Below are 16454 nucleotides of genomic sequence, written 5' to 3' on the forward strand. Positions count from 1 at the left end.
GAAAGGAGAAAGGGAAAAGGAGAAAAGAAGGGGAAAGGGAAGGAAAGGAGAAATGCAAGGAAAAGGCTCTGCTGTGTTTCCAGCCTGGCTGTCCCACAAGTCTCTTGGCTTTCTGTTTCCGTCCCTCAGTAGCCTCATCCTGCAGCCAGCCCAGAAAGGGAAGCAAAGTCCCTTGGAACAAAGCTGCCAGCAACAGCTGTACAACAGAAATAATCAAACCAACATGTGGCTTTGGCTCACCAGATTCTCACCACAATTCTATAAAAGCAGTCCCTTGCCCACTATTCTAACACACAACATCCAGTAGTAGTTTACTCACTGTGGCAGTCAGACTTGGCAGAGCAAGATTTAGTTTAAGCTGCACAGAGCAGACAGTAAATAGCTGGTTCACTGTGGCTGCCACTGCAAACATGGAACAGCTGCTTACATCCCATCCCTTTAGCATTTTCAATACCTTTGACTTTCTTCTCATTGGCAGTGAAAAAATAGTGCAGATTTGATGATTAATTGTAACCTAAGTTACAAAAACACAACACTGATTGGAAAAAAACTGCTACTTATTCCAAATATTCTCGTGGCTGAGAGGAGAAGGGCACTGTCTCTGAAGCAGCCTGATTTATCCACACACCAAGAGCAGATCAGACAGATCTCAACGGAGAATTTCCAAACTAACATCAAAGTTCAGTTCCCTCTACTGGTAGTGCATTTTATTCCCCTTTGAAGAGATCAACCCATGCTATAAATCATATATATACTTACTTCCATCCCTACAATCAATAAATTATGTGCTCTTACAACCTCATTTCCAAAGCACATTACACATATTTCAGTCAATACACCATTTTTCCTTAGCTGTAACTTAAACCCACATGTCATGAGCAGCTGGACAGAGATTACAACATGTTTTACCTGATAAATCTTTAGCATCAACAAATACAGAATATGATTTGGCTGCATTCAAACAAACTTTGGTTGACTGGACAGGATGGATTCTGGAACAAACTGCTGACAGGCTTCTGCTGGCAAAGCCCATCAGTGCTTCAACAGCTGAAAAATGCAGTGTTTCATTTTAAGGTCAAAAGCAACAAAAAGTACTCTTGACAGACTTGTTAGAAAAATGCTGTTTAAAAAAAAAAAATCAAAACATCTACTGTTCATTAAGAAAAGGTTATTCCACGTGTAAACACAAGGACTGTACCAAATAGTCTGTGTCACTCACTAGAAATTCTGCTGGAGGAATCTGACAAGTGATATAAATAGGACCCCAAAACATCATATTCGGAATTCCTGCTTGAAAAATATAAAAAAAAGCCCCTGTGGCAACATTTACCTGGAATTTACATTGCAGAATATCATGGTTTACTATAAGAAAATGCAGTTAACATGTAAGTGGCTTTCATTAAAAAGATTAATGATTCTTTCAGCCAATTTTATGCAAAGTTAGAATAATCCAAAATATTTTTTTTCCAAAAATAGCAGGTATAGATGCTGTTCAGTATCATACATTTAAAACAGGCTGAAACGTGACTTGTACCGACTGCTGAAGTTGTGTCTTGGTATCTGAGAATAGAAATCAGGTAGGCAAATATAATAGATTACCTCTTACAAAAATAGTAGTAGTCTTTAAGTATAGAATACTGCTTAACTGTTGAAATGTAGGAAAAGTCAGCATTCTGTATGTTCAAGATATTAGTTTTTAATAGCAGCTGAATGATCCTATGGCAGGAACCACAGAACCTATTTTCTTGAAATAAAAAATTTTAAAAATTAAAAAAAAAAAAATCCAAAAGTTGTCCTTTCCCTCCCAATGTCCTAGTGTAGAAAAGGGAAAGTTTCCTGTATTTCAAGCATTTCTTGAGTCTTGGCTGAGGGAAGGAAGGGCTTTCTGGCTGACAGGAGTATAAATAGAGTCTGGGAGAGGCTGGCAGGGTCATTCCACAGCAAAGCCACAGGTCTCCTCGATGGCCGTGAGCAGCTTCTCGTAGAGCTTCTCGTAGCTCTCGTAGGCAGGAATGTCGATCCTGTTGAAGCTGGGGGGAAGCACAAGCACAGAGGTTTCAGCTCTGCAGCACCACTGCCAGCTCTGCCACACCTCACTGAGCTGCAGATGCTGCCAGCAAGGCTTGATTAAAGAATGAGGCCACCCAGCTCCATGAAACAAAAGCCATCTCCAGATTTCACACCTCTAAGGGACAGCTTTGATTGTGTCACAGAAGACAAAAGAAGTGAGACTGCTCCAAATGCTCTGACAGCAGATTGGTCTTTAAGCTAAAGATCACAAGAGAGAACTGAGAAAGCCTTACCAGGTATGAGCTTTAGGCAAATTGTTAGTGCTGGCATCGATCTGGTGTATTGTGAAGAGTCGTGGGCCTGCAGCACCTGAAAACCCAGAGCAGATCTCTGTTACTGTGAGGAATAACATGAAATGTCTTTGGTGCACTGCAACAACAAAAGAGCAACTAAAATACAAAGAGAAGCTCTGCACCAAGGAAGATGAAATCATAAACAGGCAGGAAAAAACTGCAAAGTCCCAATGGCTGTGGGACAGACCCCTCCTTGCCCACCCAGACAGCCCTGCAGTTATTTAAAGGAAAGGTAAGGAAAAAAGCACTGATAAGGAAGAATAAATCAGCTTTTTCACACAGTGTACTGCATAATCCCAACAGTTTTTAATTTATCTTCTCTCAGCCCTCCTACAGAACAAAACTGTACCTGTCCCTGTTTTATAACTGGTATTGAAGAGTGGCCAATTCCACTGAAATCCAACAGTGTCACAATGTAAATTCCTTATAATTTTATTAGATTAATCTGACTACTAGAAATCTCTTTAATGTCTCTGCTAAAGAAAAAAGACTGCAGCACAGCCATTGTTTAGAGTTGGTGTGCACTGAAGATGCCACAAAGGACAGAAGAGGCTACAAATGTCCCAACCTGAGCAAAACTGGAATCCTGGTCTGAGCAGCCATTAAAAATACAATTCAGATGGTCAGTGCTTCTCATGGGGACTCTGCTGTTAAATAAGAGCCTGAGCTTGAGTTGTGTTACTGCATTTCAGTGTATAAGAACCCCCAGAGCTGTACAACTGATGAGGGCTTGTAAAATTAGGAATTAAACCCCTGGATTCTGGAACTCCTTTGAGATCTGAGCTGATCAGAACCTTCTGCCAGAGAAGGAAGTGAAGAAATGAAAGAGCCACTTGCACCTGCTTAAGAAGGTACCACACAAACACACAGAAAAGAGCTGCTGATTGCAATCAGACATTGAAACGGCTCTGAGAAGTTCCAGGGCAGCTGCAGCCCCACCTCCGGCTGCTCCCCAGCTCCAGCACAGCCCCGGCGTTACCTTGCAGTGCCTTGAAGCCCTGCAGGGGCACCCGCGAGGAGCCGGTCACGAACTGCAGCAGCCGCGCCCTCCTCTCCTCGTCGAAGAGCTCCACAGCCTTCCAGAACCACTTGACGATGTTGCTGTCGGGGGTGCAGTGTTTTAACCTCGTGTTTGCCTTCCAGTCGTTCACATCGATTTTTCCCAGTCCGCAAATGATGAGCTGCAAATTTAAAACAGATTTATTATATTATTTCATCACTTGGTTTGGAGCCAAATTATGAAGAAATGATAGTGAAAAATGGACAGATTTTATACCAAAGGCAAATTGTAACTTCTCCCTCATCTTAAGCAATGCAGAAATATAAATTTCTTGTTTTTTTAATTTTACCTCTGTACACAAACCATTTTTCAAATGGTCTCAATTCAAATTAAAAAGAACCCAAACCATTTCAAGCTTAGACAAGAGGGCCTTGACCAGTCAGTTAAACAGAAGCACAGACTGTACCCCTGTATGACAGAGCAGGAATAATTCACATTTGACCTCAGTATTTCTTTGGGAACATGGCCCAGGGTGCAGTTTGGCTGGTCCAGCTCTGGAGCTCCAGAAGGAACCTTGTTCCTGTGACACCACACAAAGGACAGAGCTGACACTGCCACTGAGCTTCCAGTGCTCCTGAAGGGAGATCCACAATGGATTGGGTTCAGTCCAGGGAGGATGTGATCATAATTCTGAAGACATTTTTATAATTAAGAACACTGGACCTTCCCCCTTCTTATTCTACAGCTGCAGAATGGCTCAGGGTTAGCAGCAGCATGGCTGGCTCAGTGCTGGGAGTGAGAATATTTGGGATAAAGGAGGAGCAATCACCACATTCCAGCCCAGGGATCACAAGTACATGTGAATAATTACCTGTGGCCATTTTACATGGCAAACCCCTCAACTCCACAGACTGCAATTCCATTTCAGTTTAAAGCAAGCTTGGGATCTGTGGATTTGCCTTCAGAGAATATACTTTGATCCTGACATTCTGTAGCACACTTGTTTGTGACAGCACCTTTCCTTCTGCTGGATTTACAGGACCAGTGGAGTCTGGCAGAACTGAGCTCTGCAAACCCCAGGTGCCTGACACCATGCAGGGCAGTGCACTGAGGGCTGGGAGGGAGTGACAGCCTGTTCTCCTGGCAGCATTGAATTTCACATGAGGAAACTGCCCTGGCAGAACTCTGCACCAGGACTCTGATGGAGCAGACAACAGCCCGAGGTCACTGCAGGTCCTCAGCAGGCTCAGAGGGGTTTGAGCTGCAGGGGAGCCACTTGTGCAGTTGCTGTGAGCTGTCACGTCCAGGACACGGCCACAGCTCTCACGGGAGGCACACACACAGCCATGGTCCCCCTGAGCTGCTCAGCCCTCGCCCTGCCCCACCCCAGGTGAGAGCACACCAGGACAGCCCCTGCAGCTCTGAGAGCCTCAGCACACCTGACACACAGCACAACACTGCTGCACTGACCTCCAGCTCCTTCTCATCAAATGTCTTCAGCAGATGTTGTGGGATTACTTCATTAAATCCCTTCTGGAGCGCCAGAAACTGAGCTTCAATTCCTCGCAAAAACCGCCAGTTCACATAAAGCCTGTGAGCAAGTGCAAATTGGGTTTGTGGAGGATGTATTCAAATACAATAAAGCTGCAATTCCATTTATCCAGCCCCAAACCACGGCCCCACTGACAGGGTTACAGCAGAGTACTGCACAACCCCACAGCAAAACCCAACAGCACAACACTGACATTTCAACAGTGTAATTGTTGAAGTAAATCCGGCATTCCTATATCACTTCTCACAATTTTAAGCAAGAACTCTTCTACTACCAAGATAAACTAATTAAGAGTTGCACTTTTGTCAGGCAGAGGAGACTGTATCAGTAATGGCCTTCATTAACAGCTCTTCCCCACTGTAAAAATCGAAAAAGAGCCTGGGAAAAGCTCCTGATGTACCTGACATATTCCTTTTTGTTCTCCTCAGTCACGGGGATGCTTTTGCCGTTGGGTTTCAGCTCGTGCTGGATGATCTCCCCGTAGGCGTTGTGCTCCACACAGAACGTGTGGTCCAGGACCCCGGTGATGTCGTTCTCACTGGTGCAAAGAAAGCAGCAAATGACTGAGGGAAAACAAATTCTGCAAATATATTACAGCCATGTTCTACCTGACAGAAGCACAATTTCGTTTTTCAATGGCATTTCAAAGCCCTGCCTGGATGTAGAAGGTGAACATACAGTTTTACTATGTTGCATTTTAAAACCTTTATCAAAGTTTCACTATTATTTTAATAACCTGTCACTGTTAATAATAGGTAAAATTAATAAATTAATATTAACTCCACACACCTCCCCCCTAAAATTTGAGTAGCTTGAGCATTTTTAGCCTTAAAGAAGCTGAATTGTGTGAGAGATTTCTTAAATCTGCCTGAGAAGGAGATCAAAATACACCACATTTCCAGGATATAGGACCATTATCACATAACAGAGCCAGCATTCTAACATCCTGAGGTACCCTACAGAGTACATACAGTATCCAGACTAAGCTGTTATGGAGATCAGGGTCCACCAATTCCATGTCATCCAAAGTAATTGGCTTCCCAAGCAGCTGCTTGTAGAAAGGCAACGTGAAGCCGCCGTCAATGTAGTGCCCGTGGAACACAGCCATCCCCATGATCCTGCCCACAAAGTGGAAATAGGACAAGTGTTCCTGGAACAGAGCAGAGACAAGGCCATGCTGCTGAGTGACACCCCCACTGCTGAGCATGAGACAAAATTTCAACACCCAGAAAAGAAGAAAACCCCAAGCCCAAACCATGTGCAGAGGTTTTGTTTTGTTTCACGGCACACTGAGTATTTCACTTCCAGTCCAGGAGTCTTACAAGTAACAATCAAACTGAATTTCTCCCAAAGGAATCATAAATTGACATCTGACAGAAAATTAAGAACACATTTGAGAAGTTTGATCAGTGCTAAAAAGAAACCATCATATAATTGTACAAATTCAGTGTCCAGCAGTAGCAATTGTAAGAATTTGGCTCCTGAGTGTTGAGCCCTGCCCAGGAGTGTGTTTGGTTTCTCAGAAATGCCAGATTTACAGCACTGGCACCAGCCCTACCGGGTTGACGGCGGAGTCGGGGTTGATCTGCAGCGTGTAAATGTCATCCCGGGAGTACTGGAAGAGCCCATAGTATGGATTCAGCATCTCATGGGACAGCAGGTACAGCCACTCCCTGGAAAACAAAATCTTTTATTGGAACTCTAGAGACAAATGCATTCCTACACTGAGAATCATTCCAAAAGTCTGATTTTTTAAATCTTCCTATTAAACATAAATGTGAAGGAAGTTATCTCTGAACATGCTGAGATATGGCTGAAATCAGAATTATTTTTACTAGCTCAGTAACCACACAACACCTGACAGCTGTCCAAGATTTTCCTTCAGGTTACTCATCTCCAAGAGAGTTTCTGACTGTGATTTTTCTACATCCATTACACACTAAGACAAGACATTATGCATTCACTTGAATAGACGGATGTTGGAATCAAAGCTTTTGATATAAATCATCTTTAAGGTAATGGATATATTTAGTTCAAGTTTTAATTATGTGTTCACAAATCAGTAAACAATGGTCTGATAATTGGGCATGTCATTTTTTTATAAGAGAAAAGTAACCTTAGACTACTGACAGACTGAAGTTGCCCACCAACTGCTGGTGGCAACATTTTGCTTCAAACAGCAGTGAGAGTTTGCAATTAAGCATATTTTTTGGTTAAAATTGTGCATAAAGACAAGTATTTAGTGGTATATATTCTCAGATATCCAAACTTCACTAACCAAAGAAAAATATGTTAATTTCTATAGATACCAAAACCTCTCACATATGACAGATATTTGACATGATGAGTAATTTGCATTTTATTTTCAATAAATTAGTTCTTTTTTTTTGAAGCATTTTTTTCTTTTACAATGCTACCTAGAGCCATATGTTCTTCTGACATTTAATCTGTTACAGAAATAAAGATAAATAAGAATAATATAAAAGCTGGGCTGGTTGAGGATTCAAAGCACAGGGGAAGGACAGAGCAGCCACTGTTTACCTGGCCACACCTCCATAATCAAGGCCCTCCTCCCCACGGAATTTTATCATCAATCGTTTCCACAGGTCTTTTGGCCTCATCTTCATGACTTGCCTGTAGGATTCCTGTAAACACACAACACTTCCTTTTATTAACTGCTGTTTACACAGTAAAAGCTGCTGCTGGGTACTGGAAGTGAAGGGAGTTTCAGACTTGAGTCCAAAGGGAACACTCTTAAAGGGGATATTATTTTCCTGATCTTCATCAGTTTCTCAAATCACAGATTGTTTCTTCATTTTCTCCAAATGTGACAACACTTGTCAAATTAACTGTTGAGAAGCTGAGAAGAACCACCTCCCATTAAATTTCCAGGGGTGAGCAGTGATCAGAACATTGTCCCTCATTCTCACATTACTGATACAATTTTTTTATAAGTTAACTCCTTTTGTTTTCCATAAGGGCTCCTGGTTTTTGCAGCCTGAAAAGCCAAGAGTGGAGCTTGTACTCTGGGTAAAACACATGTGCCAGCCTCCAAGAAGCACCTGAAGAATGGAATCAGCAATGCCATCCCAGTAAAACCACAGGATTATTCCTATGTCAGTAAGTGTTCACCAAAAAAACACAGAAAGCAAGTTGAAAGGGAGAACAAATTCAAAGGAATTAGAGAAAAAAGAAAAGTCAGGTTCTTATTTATGTTCAGTACCAGCCCCAAGCTCTGCCTCTACAGGACAGAGGAGGCAGGTGGGTGTGTGGGGACCCAACACACTGGACTGAACAAGAACATCATAATTCTGTAGCCTTCCCTCCCTTCTTTCAGTTGCTTACAAAGTGATCTGACTCTCCATAGGGAAGACCAACACAAATCTTTCTTGGCTGGGAAAAATTGTGACAACATAGTGGGGAGATGAAGTTTGTGGGTGGGGTAAAAATGCAACAGGGATGGGTGGGATGGGTGAAAGTCCTCAAAAGGACAAACTGTTCTCCAGAAAAGGCCAATGAATTATAAATGTGTTTAGTCAAGTCAACAGAATGATTCTGCTGAATCACGTCCCCAAACAGAATGCAGAGACCCCACTGTGGGCATCTCTGGCCATTCAGAAGCCCAGACAGGTGTAAAACTGGTCTGATTGTGGAGAGAGAATTCAGATCAAGGCTGAAGAGGAATCCTTTTCAGTAGTAGTTTTACTTAAGTTACACTGTATCAAAGATCACTAATAATAGAGCTGAATTTTTAACATCCCCTCTAAAACACTCATCAGCTTCTCAAATACACGGAAGGAGGGAGACAGGACTGTAAGACACATGAAGTGCTCGGACTCCTTCCCCAGTCCCTGACATGGGCTGCACATCTCCAGCCACAGAGAAAGTTTTCCTTGATTTAGGCAGAGACATCTGTGTCAATTACATGTCAGTGCTGGCATCCCCCTGGAATGGCTCCTCCTCACCACGGTACAATCCCAGTTTTAACTGCAGCCCCCGAGGTTCCACCTAAGTGAACATCTCCTTTACACAGCTATAAACAACCCCCTTGTTATAAAACGGGTCAAAATCTCGAGTTACCTCAAAAATCTCCTCCCTGGAGACCTCGATCCGACAGTGGCCAGCCTGGGGCTGCTGCTGGGACAGCTCCTGCCTCAGGATCTTCAGCTTCTGCACCAGGTCCCGCTTGTAGCGCGGCACCGTCAGGCACTCGGCCTCGTCCGGGAGCTGGCACAGGGACACCACCTGCTGCTGCTGCTGCTGCTGCTGGTCCTTCAGCTGGTTCTGCCGGCTGCAACACACACAGCAGCCTCAGACACCCTTCATCCAGCCCCTGCTCCCTCCTGAAACCTGCAGCCATTGTACCTAAACTGCTTCCAATTTACTGTGATTATTGCAGTGATTACGCTGAAAACGTCTGGGGCCAGTAAAGAATAAATTCAGAGCGATTTTATCCTGACTAAAGGCATATGGCTCTGTCTTTCTTGGCAACTATCAGGTGTTTTTAGGGCTTGTTATTTCTATTAGTGCTACTCTACAAAGTATGCAAAAGGTTACAGCACATACAATAAGGTATTATCCATACAATTTTACTACTGAGCTGCTGACACTGAATTTCTCAGAGACCGTTTCCATATTTCCTTTGCGTGTTTTCCCTTCCTCCATTTTAAAATTCAGGGATCTGCCAAACACTCTGCCTCTAATCTCCAGTCAATACCATAGTCTGTTTTAAATGGCTTGTCTGGAAAAGGGCAAGCTTACAAAAAGATGTTTGTACTGGCAGCTTGGCAAGGACCTTGTCCCTTGTACCTGGCCTAGTCTGGACCACAGGAATGTGGGAGTTCACATGGAACTAATTGGCACAGATAAACAAGGATTTTTACTAGCAATTCAAAGAGATTTGGTAAATCTGACTTCTTACTAGGAAAAGTAAATGGATCATGTTGCAGAGATGTTCTCTCTGGGTCGTTTCTTGTACACAGTGAGTGGATATTTTTATAGCTTTTTAGTACGGCATTCCCAAGCAACACAGGATAAAAACTGTATTTTTAAAGCCTAAGAATATCATCTCTCTGTGGAGCACATGAGAATACCCTACATTTACTGGATAAATAAGAAACATTACAATTTAGAATGTTTTCCAGTGGAAAGCTAGTTCTTCTTTTTTTTTTAAATAGATGGAACCAAACATTGTTTTAATGTATTTTATAATTTCATTTCATAAATGAAATTTATAATTTCAATTTATAATAAATTTATTATAAATTAATAATTGTAATGTATTTTATAATTTCAATGAAATTTACATTTCAATGTCTGTTTTGAGACAAGGCCTAGTAGAAAACTCTCCTGGCCAACCAAAATTCACCTCCAGACTTTTCTACAGGGACATCCAGAAAAATACAAATCATTGTAATAATTTAGACACACACTGGCTCTGGTTCTGTGGCTCCAAGTCATTTGTGCCATGTGCATGGTAACTTTCACTTGTGATTAGTTTTAAATATGAATCTCATTTAAACTGTATTTACTTCATACAGTATTAAAGCTAAATCCTTATTCTATCATCTGGAATTTCTAATTTCCATAAGGAGGACTAAATGAAAATATTCCTTGTATAGGACTATCAGAGAAGGCCATATTTATAAAGTGAGCACCCCTCCATACCACATTTAAGGGTAGAAAATCACAGTTCCCCAAAGCACAAAGTTAGACAGGGTCATTCTTAAAGGAAATGTAATGTCTGAAAAAAGCATGATTTTAGCATCAAATGAAATCATTACTTTTCTCCACACAGTGCTTCCCAAAATAAGGAAGTGCTAGGAGGAGAAAAATAAAATGCCATCTTCCAGATTTGACTAAAAATGATCAGTGCACTATTAGCTAAAGAACCTGCAGTGTTTGAGGTCATTAAATCTCATTTCTCAGTTTGTTTTCACAGCTGAGTGACCGTGCTTGATTCCATACAGTGCTTTAAGGATACAACTAAATACTTTCCAGGTGCCATTACTTATCAAAATTATCACAAACTCTTGGTCAATGTCTTAGAACAGAACTGGGTAACAAGTCTGATTATTTTCATAACTTACAATGTCATAACTGGAAGAACTTTACTCAGATCAACAGAAAAAGTATCACTGAGAGTAAACTCTTTCTCATGCCTTTGAACCTATAACTCTATCACACCCATCCCACATGAAGTGTAAACTTATTTCTCAGATAATTTACAAAACGACAGGCCTAAGGCAAACTACTTTTTGTTTGTTTGTTTGTTTTTTAAAGAACAAATAAGGAGGTGGGCTCAAGGCAGGGGAAACTTTCACACATCCTGTTTGGTGTAATAACAGAATAAACACCAAAAATGATTTATCAGGCAGCAGACTTTGCTGATGACACTGTTGGGTGAGTTTCTGAAATCCTTTCCTAATGAAAGACAGATGGACAAATGAGGAACTTCAGCACACTGCAGGAGAACTCTTAGTTCAAATAAATGCTAAATGGTTCTGTGACTCTGGAAATTAAAAGTCAAATTGGATTTTCCAGCTAACAAAGGTAGCTCTGTTATCTGCCCTCCACAATCCAGAACTGGCTACTGTGCCCCTTCTGCCATTTCAAAATAAACCCACCTGAGGAGGCCAGCTTGTCAAATACACCCAGTTCACTGAGCTTTCTACAATTTCACAATTGCACTGCTGTAGCTAAGAGGGTCTGAAGTTTTTCTTAAGTAAAATACTTAAATCTGAATTGATTTTAGGAACTTTTCTGTGTTTCAAACATGAACATGCTCCTTCACTGCTGATATTTTTCAAGATCATTTTATTTTCAAACTACCAATTTCAATTCAGCTAAAATGAGTAGTGATTTGTTTTAAACTAAAATAAAAAACAACACTCGAAGTTTCTGGATGATGGCAGCTTACTAAACTCCTGTAACATACACATATAAAACCAATGATTTCTCTAACATATTTTCTGTATTTAGGCTCCTCTCCCTCTTGGGGTGTGATTTCAAGTGTATATTAGGTAGAGGCTAGACAGCTTTTGTGTAATGCATAAAAGACATGCTGTCTCCTGAATGTGGCTTTCCATTCCTCAGCTTTGTCTTTTCGTGCTTGTTCCAATTATTCTTTCCTTCAGCTTTTCTCCCCAATGATTCACTTCCTCTCAGGACTATTCCTCCCGCTGACTCCTCACCCAGGCCTGCCTGGCTTTCCATCCAACCAACTCTTCATTGTTTCTTCCACTTAACACCTACTCAATACTTCACAGGTGTTTCCCAAGAGTATTAAAAGGTATTAGCAGGAGAAACAATAGAATCCAACTCCCAAGTACCTCGTACAAGCCGTCTGAGAGGAAAAAAATGAGAGAAAAAAAGAAATATTTGTTTGCTTTTTGGTTTCCATTTTTAGTAGAAAATCCCCAGTGTGTAATGAGTGCCTAGGGGATAAAACACGAGCCAGAATTCTTTTAAGTCTCCCCTTCTCTTTTTAAAACTGTGAGATGAAATTATGATATCAAAACACGAAGGCAGAAAAAATGCGGTTCCTTTTTTATCCTTTTTGTAAAACAACCGAGTTAAATTATTTGGGCCTTATTTTGAGAACATATCAACTAGTGCTACTCTAAAACTGAAGGCAGGAGCCGAGTTATTTCTCCTTTACTCCAGGAGAATAGCTGGGCACTTGTGCATCCCTTCCTAACATCAGTATTTGACACCACTGGCTCACACACAACTTATTTTAAAACAAGTTCTTCATAACTGAAAATAGAACGAAGTATAACAAAAACAAAGTGTCTCTCTTGCTGTTAGGAAAAAAAAAATCTATGGGCAGCAGACAGCACTTGCTTCCCTCCCCCTGTGCATCACAACAGCCACATTCCTGCCTAAATGCTCCTGCAGGCTTTTTTCAAGCTCATCTTTGCCGTGAAGCAGAGTAAATTGGTGATGTGTCAGAGAATTACTCCTTAAAGGCTCCGGGAATGGCAGAGCACATCCCGACCCCACAGCAGGCTCCAGACTCACTTCAGGACCAAGTGCAGGTTTGCAGAGAGCCGCGGGTCCGTGAACTGCGTCGTTCTGTTGTTATGGTCAACAAAATAAACCCTGCCCGTCGCTGTATTTCGGATCTCCCATCCAGGAGGCAGTGGACCAAGCTCTTCACAATTGATGTTGCTAAGATCCCTGTGAAAACAAATATAAAATGAAAAATACCTCAGCAATTGGCCTCCGAGCCAAACAAGCGTAAATGTAACAGAACAATTCCATGAAGTCTGAGAAAATGTATTGTCTCAGAAACCTGATCTGTTCAGCTGGAATCTCTGCTCCCAACCCAAGGTACGAGCGCACCACAGCAAAAACACACACCCCAGAACACATGCCGTGGGGAAAAAAATTATTATCAAATAGCCCTCATTTTACAAACTAACTTCAGCTGTTAAATTAATAAAGGCTTCAAACAAAAATAAAGACCATTGCCGTATTTGTCAAAATGGAATTTCAGTTCTGCACCAATTCTGACAGAAAACATTTTTTAAAACAACATTAGTCACGTAAGGAGCTGTGAATCACACTTTAGAAACTCATAGAAAACAAAACTGTATTTCTGAAGAGTTAGACTTTCCATGAAGAATTACACATGGGATGTGCATGGCACTGGCTGCTTTGCCCCAGAACCCCAGGAGCCTGTGGGAAGCAAACAGCTCTCTAACAAACTATTTCAAATCAAGTAGATGAACAATGACTCAGCTCTGCCCTGAGCAATGCAGAGGTGGCTCAATAGGTCTCAAGAAAAATTCTGCTGAAATTAGGAAGATGTAAATTCATTCCAGAGAAAACTGAAAACAAATGCTGGTCTCCAAAAATATACACTGATTATTCATGGATGCAATTCACACCTCAGACTCCTCACACTGTCCAGTGCAGCTCTTCCCAAAGGTGTTCAGCTCTCCCAAAATCATGGGAGCTGAGGGAGGAAAGTGCCAAGGGACAGAATGCCTTAAAAGGTGCAGTCTGCAGGGATTGCAAAGACTCGAGGAGCCACTGATGGAAACATGGAAACAAGCTCTGGGATGGATCTGCTGCTGCTACTCCCCACTGCTGCTGGACTGCAGGGATTACTTGTGCTGGCTACATGGCTGTGGCTATTAGCCTCAAAAATCCAATATTCCTCAGAAATGACATAAATTCTATCCTCACGCAAACAATTCTTGTTCTCAGAGACACTCCTGCTGTTTGTGCTGCCACACCTCAGGGCAGTGCTGAGTTAGACTGCACGCAGAACTATCACACCCCGAACTTAAGGATTAGATCTTCATATTATTTTTTTTTTTAGAGCCTGTTTTTGCATAATACACAAGTCACTGACTTCCCACTAGCTGCAGCCTCAGCTCTGCAGGCAGTGCATCAAACCTGAATCAAAGCAAGGTACAACCTTCCAACTGAAAAACAGTAACAAAATTCAATTTCAAACCTGCCAATTTCAAACCACACAAATCTCACACCACCATTCCTGGACTTTAGGAGGCAAGTGTTTACTAGAGGATTTATTATCATTTACAACAGGATTTCTTGGCTATTTAAAGGACAATCAGAAGCTACTAATAATTTCCACTATCATCCTTTCCTTTCAAACACATCAGCAATAGTCACATGTATTTTCATAAGCAGTATGTACATGTATATTGTGTAAATAAGGACACGGAATTTAAAATACTTAGGATTTGTTTTTTTCCAAGTGTTGAGATAATTGCAACAGGAAAAGCAGTTTGACTGTTTCAATTCAACCCAGCTTTCACTGAAGTATCTTGATGGAACCTCCTCTGGAAGTGTTCAGATTCTACTGTTTGTTTCATCATTTTGCAGAGCACTAAAATCTGGACTTGGCTCTAATTCATATGCAAAATCTAGAACCAGTGAACTGTACCTGCTCCCAAAACACTATTGTAATTTATTTCCTAGTTTTCCATTTTTTCATTACAATACCAACTTGAAGAACTGGGGAAGACAGACTAATTCATTTTGATGAATGACATATTAAAATCATGTATTAGGGGCCAAGAATCAGAAATATTAGCCAGGGGCCAAGAATCAGAAATATCAGCCAGAGAAAACTTTGAGGAGCACACTGCCTAAATGATTTTGATTTGAAATATTAAGGGTACTTCCATCATTTCTTACCTAGGTACTCTTGGATCGTGCCACGTGCTGACACCAGTTTGAGTATGCAGAAAATAGACCTGACCTTGCTGAGTTGTCCTTTGCTCTGTGAAATGAAGACAAATTAATAAATACAAGAACAAAAAATGCAACGTGAAGACTCACAAAGACCGATTTCCTTCAACTAAGGAATGAAAATACCTCCCACATGAGAAGACACAACCCATTTTCCCAGTTTCTTGAGCACCCCACGAGTGACCCGCTGTGATTTCCATACCATATCCCTCAGGCAGGTCGGGAGGGGTGTGCAGGTGTGTCCTGCTCATGTAGTTCCTGTGCCTCTGCGAGCGCACCCTCCTCTCGGCCAGCCGCGGATCCGCCGCCTGCCCGCAGGACGCGCCGTTGGTGCCGCCGATGGGAGTGTTCTCATCCACCAGGCAGCTCAGGGGCCTGCCCGGGCTCGAGTACTCCGATGCTGGCCTGGGGACAGAGGGACAACCTCAGTGTGGTGCCAGGAGGGTCACACAGCACACCTGTGGGGGAGCAGCTGCACCCCGGGCTCTGGGGACACCTCTACTGGAGCAGGTCCGTGCTCACCAGAGGAACCAGGCCCGTGCTCACTGGGCTCGAGTACTCTGATGCTGGCCTGGGGACAGCGGGACAACCGCAGTGTGGTGGCCATGAGGGTCACCTGTGGGGGAGCAGCTGCACCCCGAGCTCTGGGGACACCTCTACTGGAGCAGGAGGCTCCTCGTCCACGTTCACCAGAGGAACCAGGAACCTCCCCACCTCCTGTCGCCACATTTCCCTTCACAGAGAAAAAGCAAGGCACAATTCTTCCCAAGAATATTTCTGGGTTTCGCATTCTCAGAGAAAGAAAAAACAATTCTTATCTCATTTACTGCTTCTGTGTTGTTCACAAGTGGAATGCATCATGGAAGATTGTTTACCTGAAGGGAATTGATAATTGGATTCTGGTGTGAGTGTTTTGACTCACTGGTGAATCCAGGTGTGTGTGTGGGGACTGTGGGCTGACAGTCACGAGACTATGTGCAGTTTGAGTTGAGTGCTTGGCAGACTCAGTTTAGATGTAATATAGTGTAATACAGTATAGAATAATATAATAAAGTAATTAACTAGTCTTCTGATAAGATGGATAAGTAGTAATTAGCCTTCTGATAAGATGGAGTCCTCCTCATTATTTCTCCCTGCCACTGGGTTGTCTTGTTCCGATAACCTCCAAACTTTCTCACCTTGCCTTTGTGTAGCTGAGGAAGTGATCAGGCCTTGTTATTCCTTCTAACTTTTAAGGAATGTTATTAGGCCAGGATGGTGAAAAAGGGCCAAGCAAGAATAAAAGCAGTTGCTCACAAGAGCAACATTG

The 16454-nt window shown here is 42.2% G+C and overlaps 1 protein-coding gene across 1 annotated transcript in view; it reads right to left on the minus strand.

Annotated features, from left to right (window-relative positions):
- Positions 1-72: 72 nt before the first annotated feature.
- SMURF2 (SMAD specific E3 ubiquitin protein ligase 2) overlaps positions 73-16454 on the minus strand; it is a 58875-nt gene continuing 42493 nt past the window's right edge. Inside the window, exons 8-19 of the mRNA XM_054278631.1 lie at positions 15348-15550; positions 15092-15176; positions 12938-13096; positions 8996-9206; positions 7457-7560; positions 6474-6588; positions 5887-6065; positions 5316-5453; positions 4834-4954; positions 3343-3544; positions 2304-2379; positions 73-2030 (exon numbers count right to left, since the gene is read on the minus strand). Of these exons, the coding sequence (XP_054134606.1) occupies positions 1931-2030; positions 2304-2379; positions 3343-3544; positions 4834-4954; positions 5316-5453; positions 5887-6065; positions 6474-6588; positions 7457-7560; positions 8996-9206; positions 12938-13096; positions 15092-15176; positions 15348-15550 (1693 nt within the window). The 3' untranslated portion in view covers positions 73-1930. The remainder of the gene's footprint in view (positions 2031-2303; positions 2380-3342; positions 3545-4833; positions 4955-5315; positions 5454-5886; positions 6066-6473; positions 6589-7456; positions 7561-8995; positions 9207-12937; positions 13097-15091; positions 15177-15347; positions 15551-16454) is intronic.

Source organism: Melozone crissalis, unplaced genomic scaffold, assembly GCF_028551555.1.
Source record: "Melozone crissalis strain CALT ecotype California unplaced genomic scaffold, PUWL_Pcris_2 ptg000026l_1, whole genome shotgun sequence".
NCBI classification, from domain to species: Eukaryota; Metazoa; Chordata; class Aves; order Passeriformes; family Passerellidae; genus Melozone; species Melozone crissalis.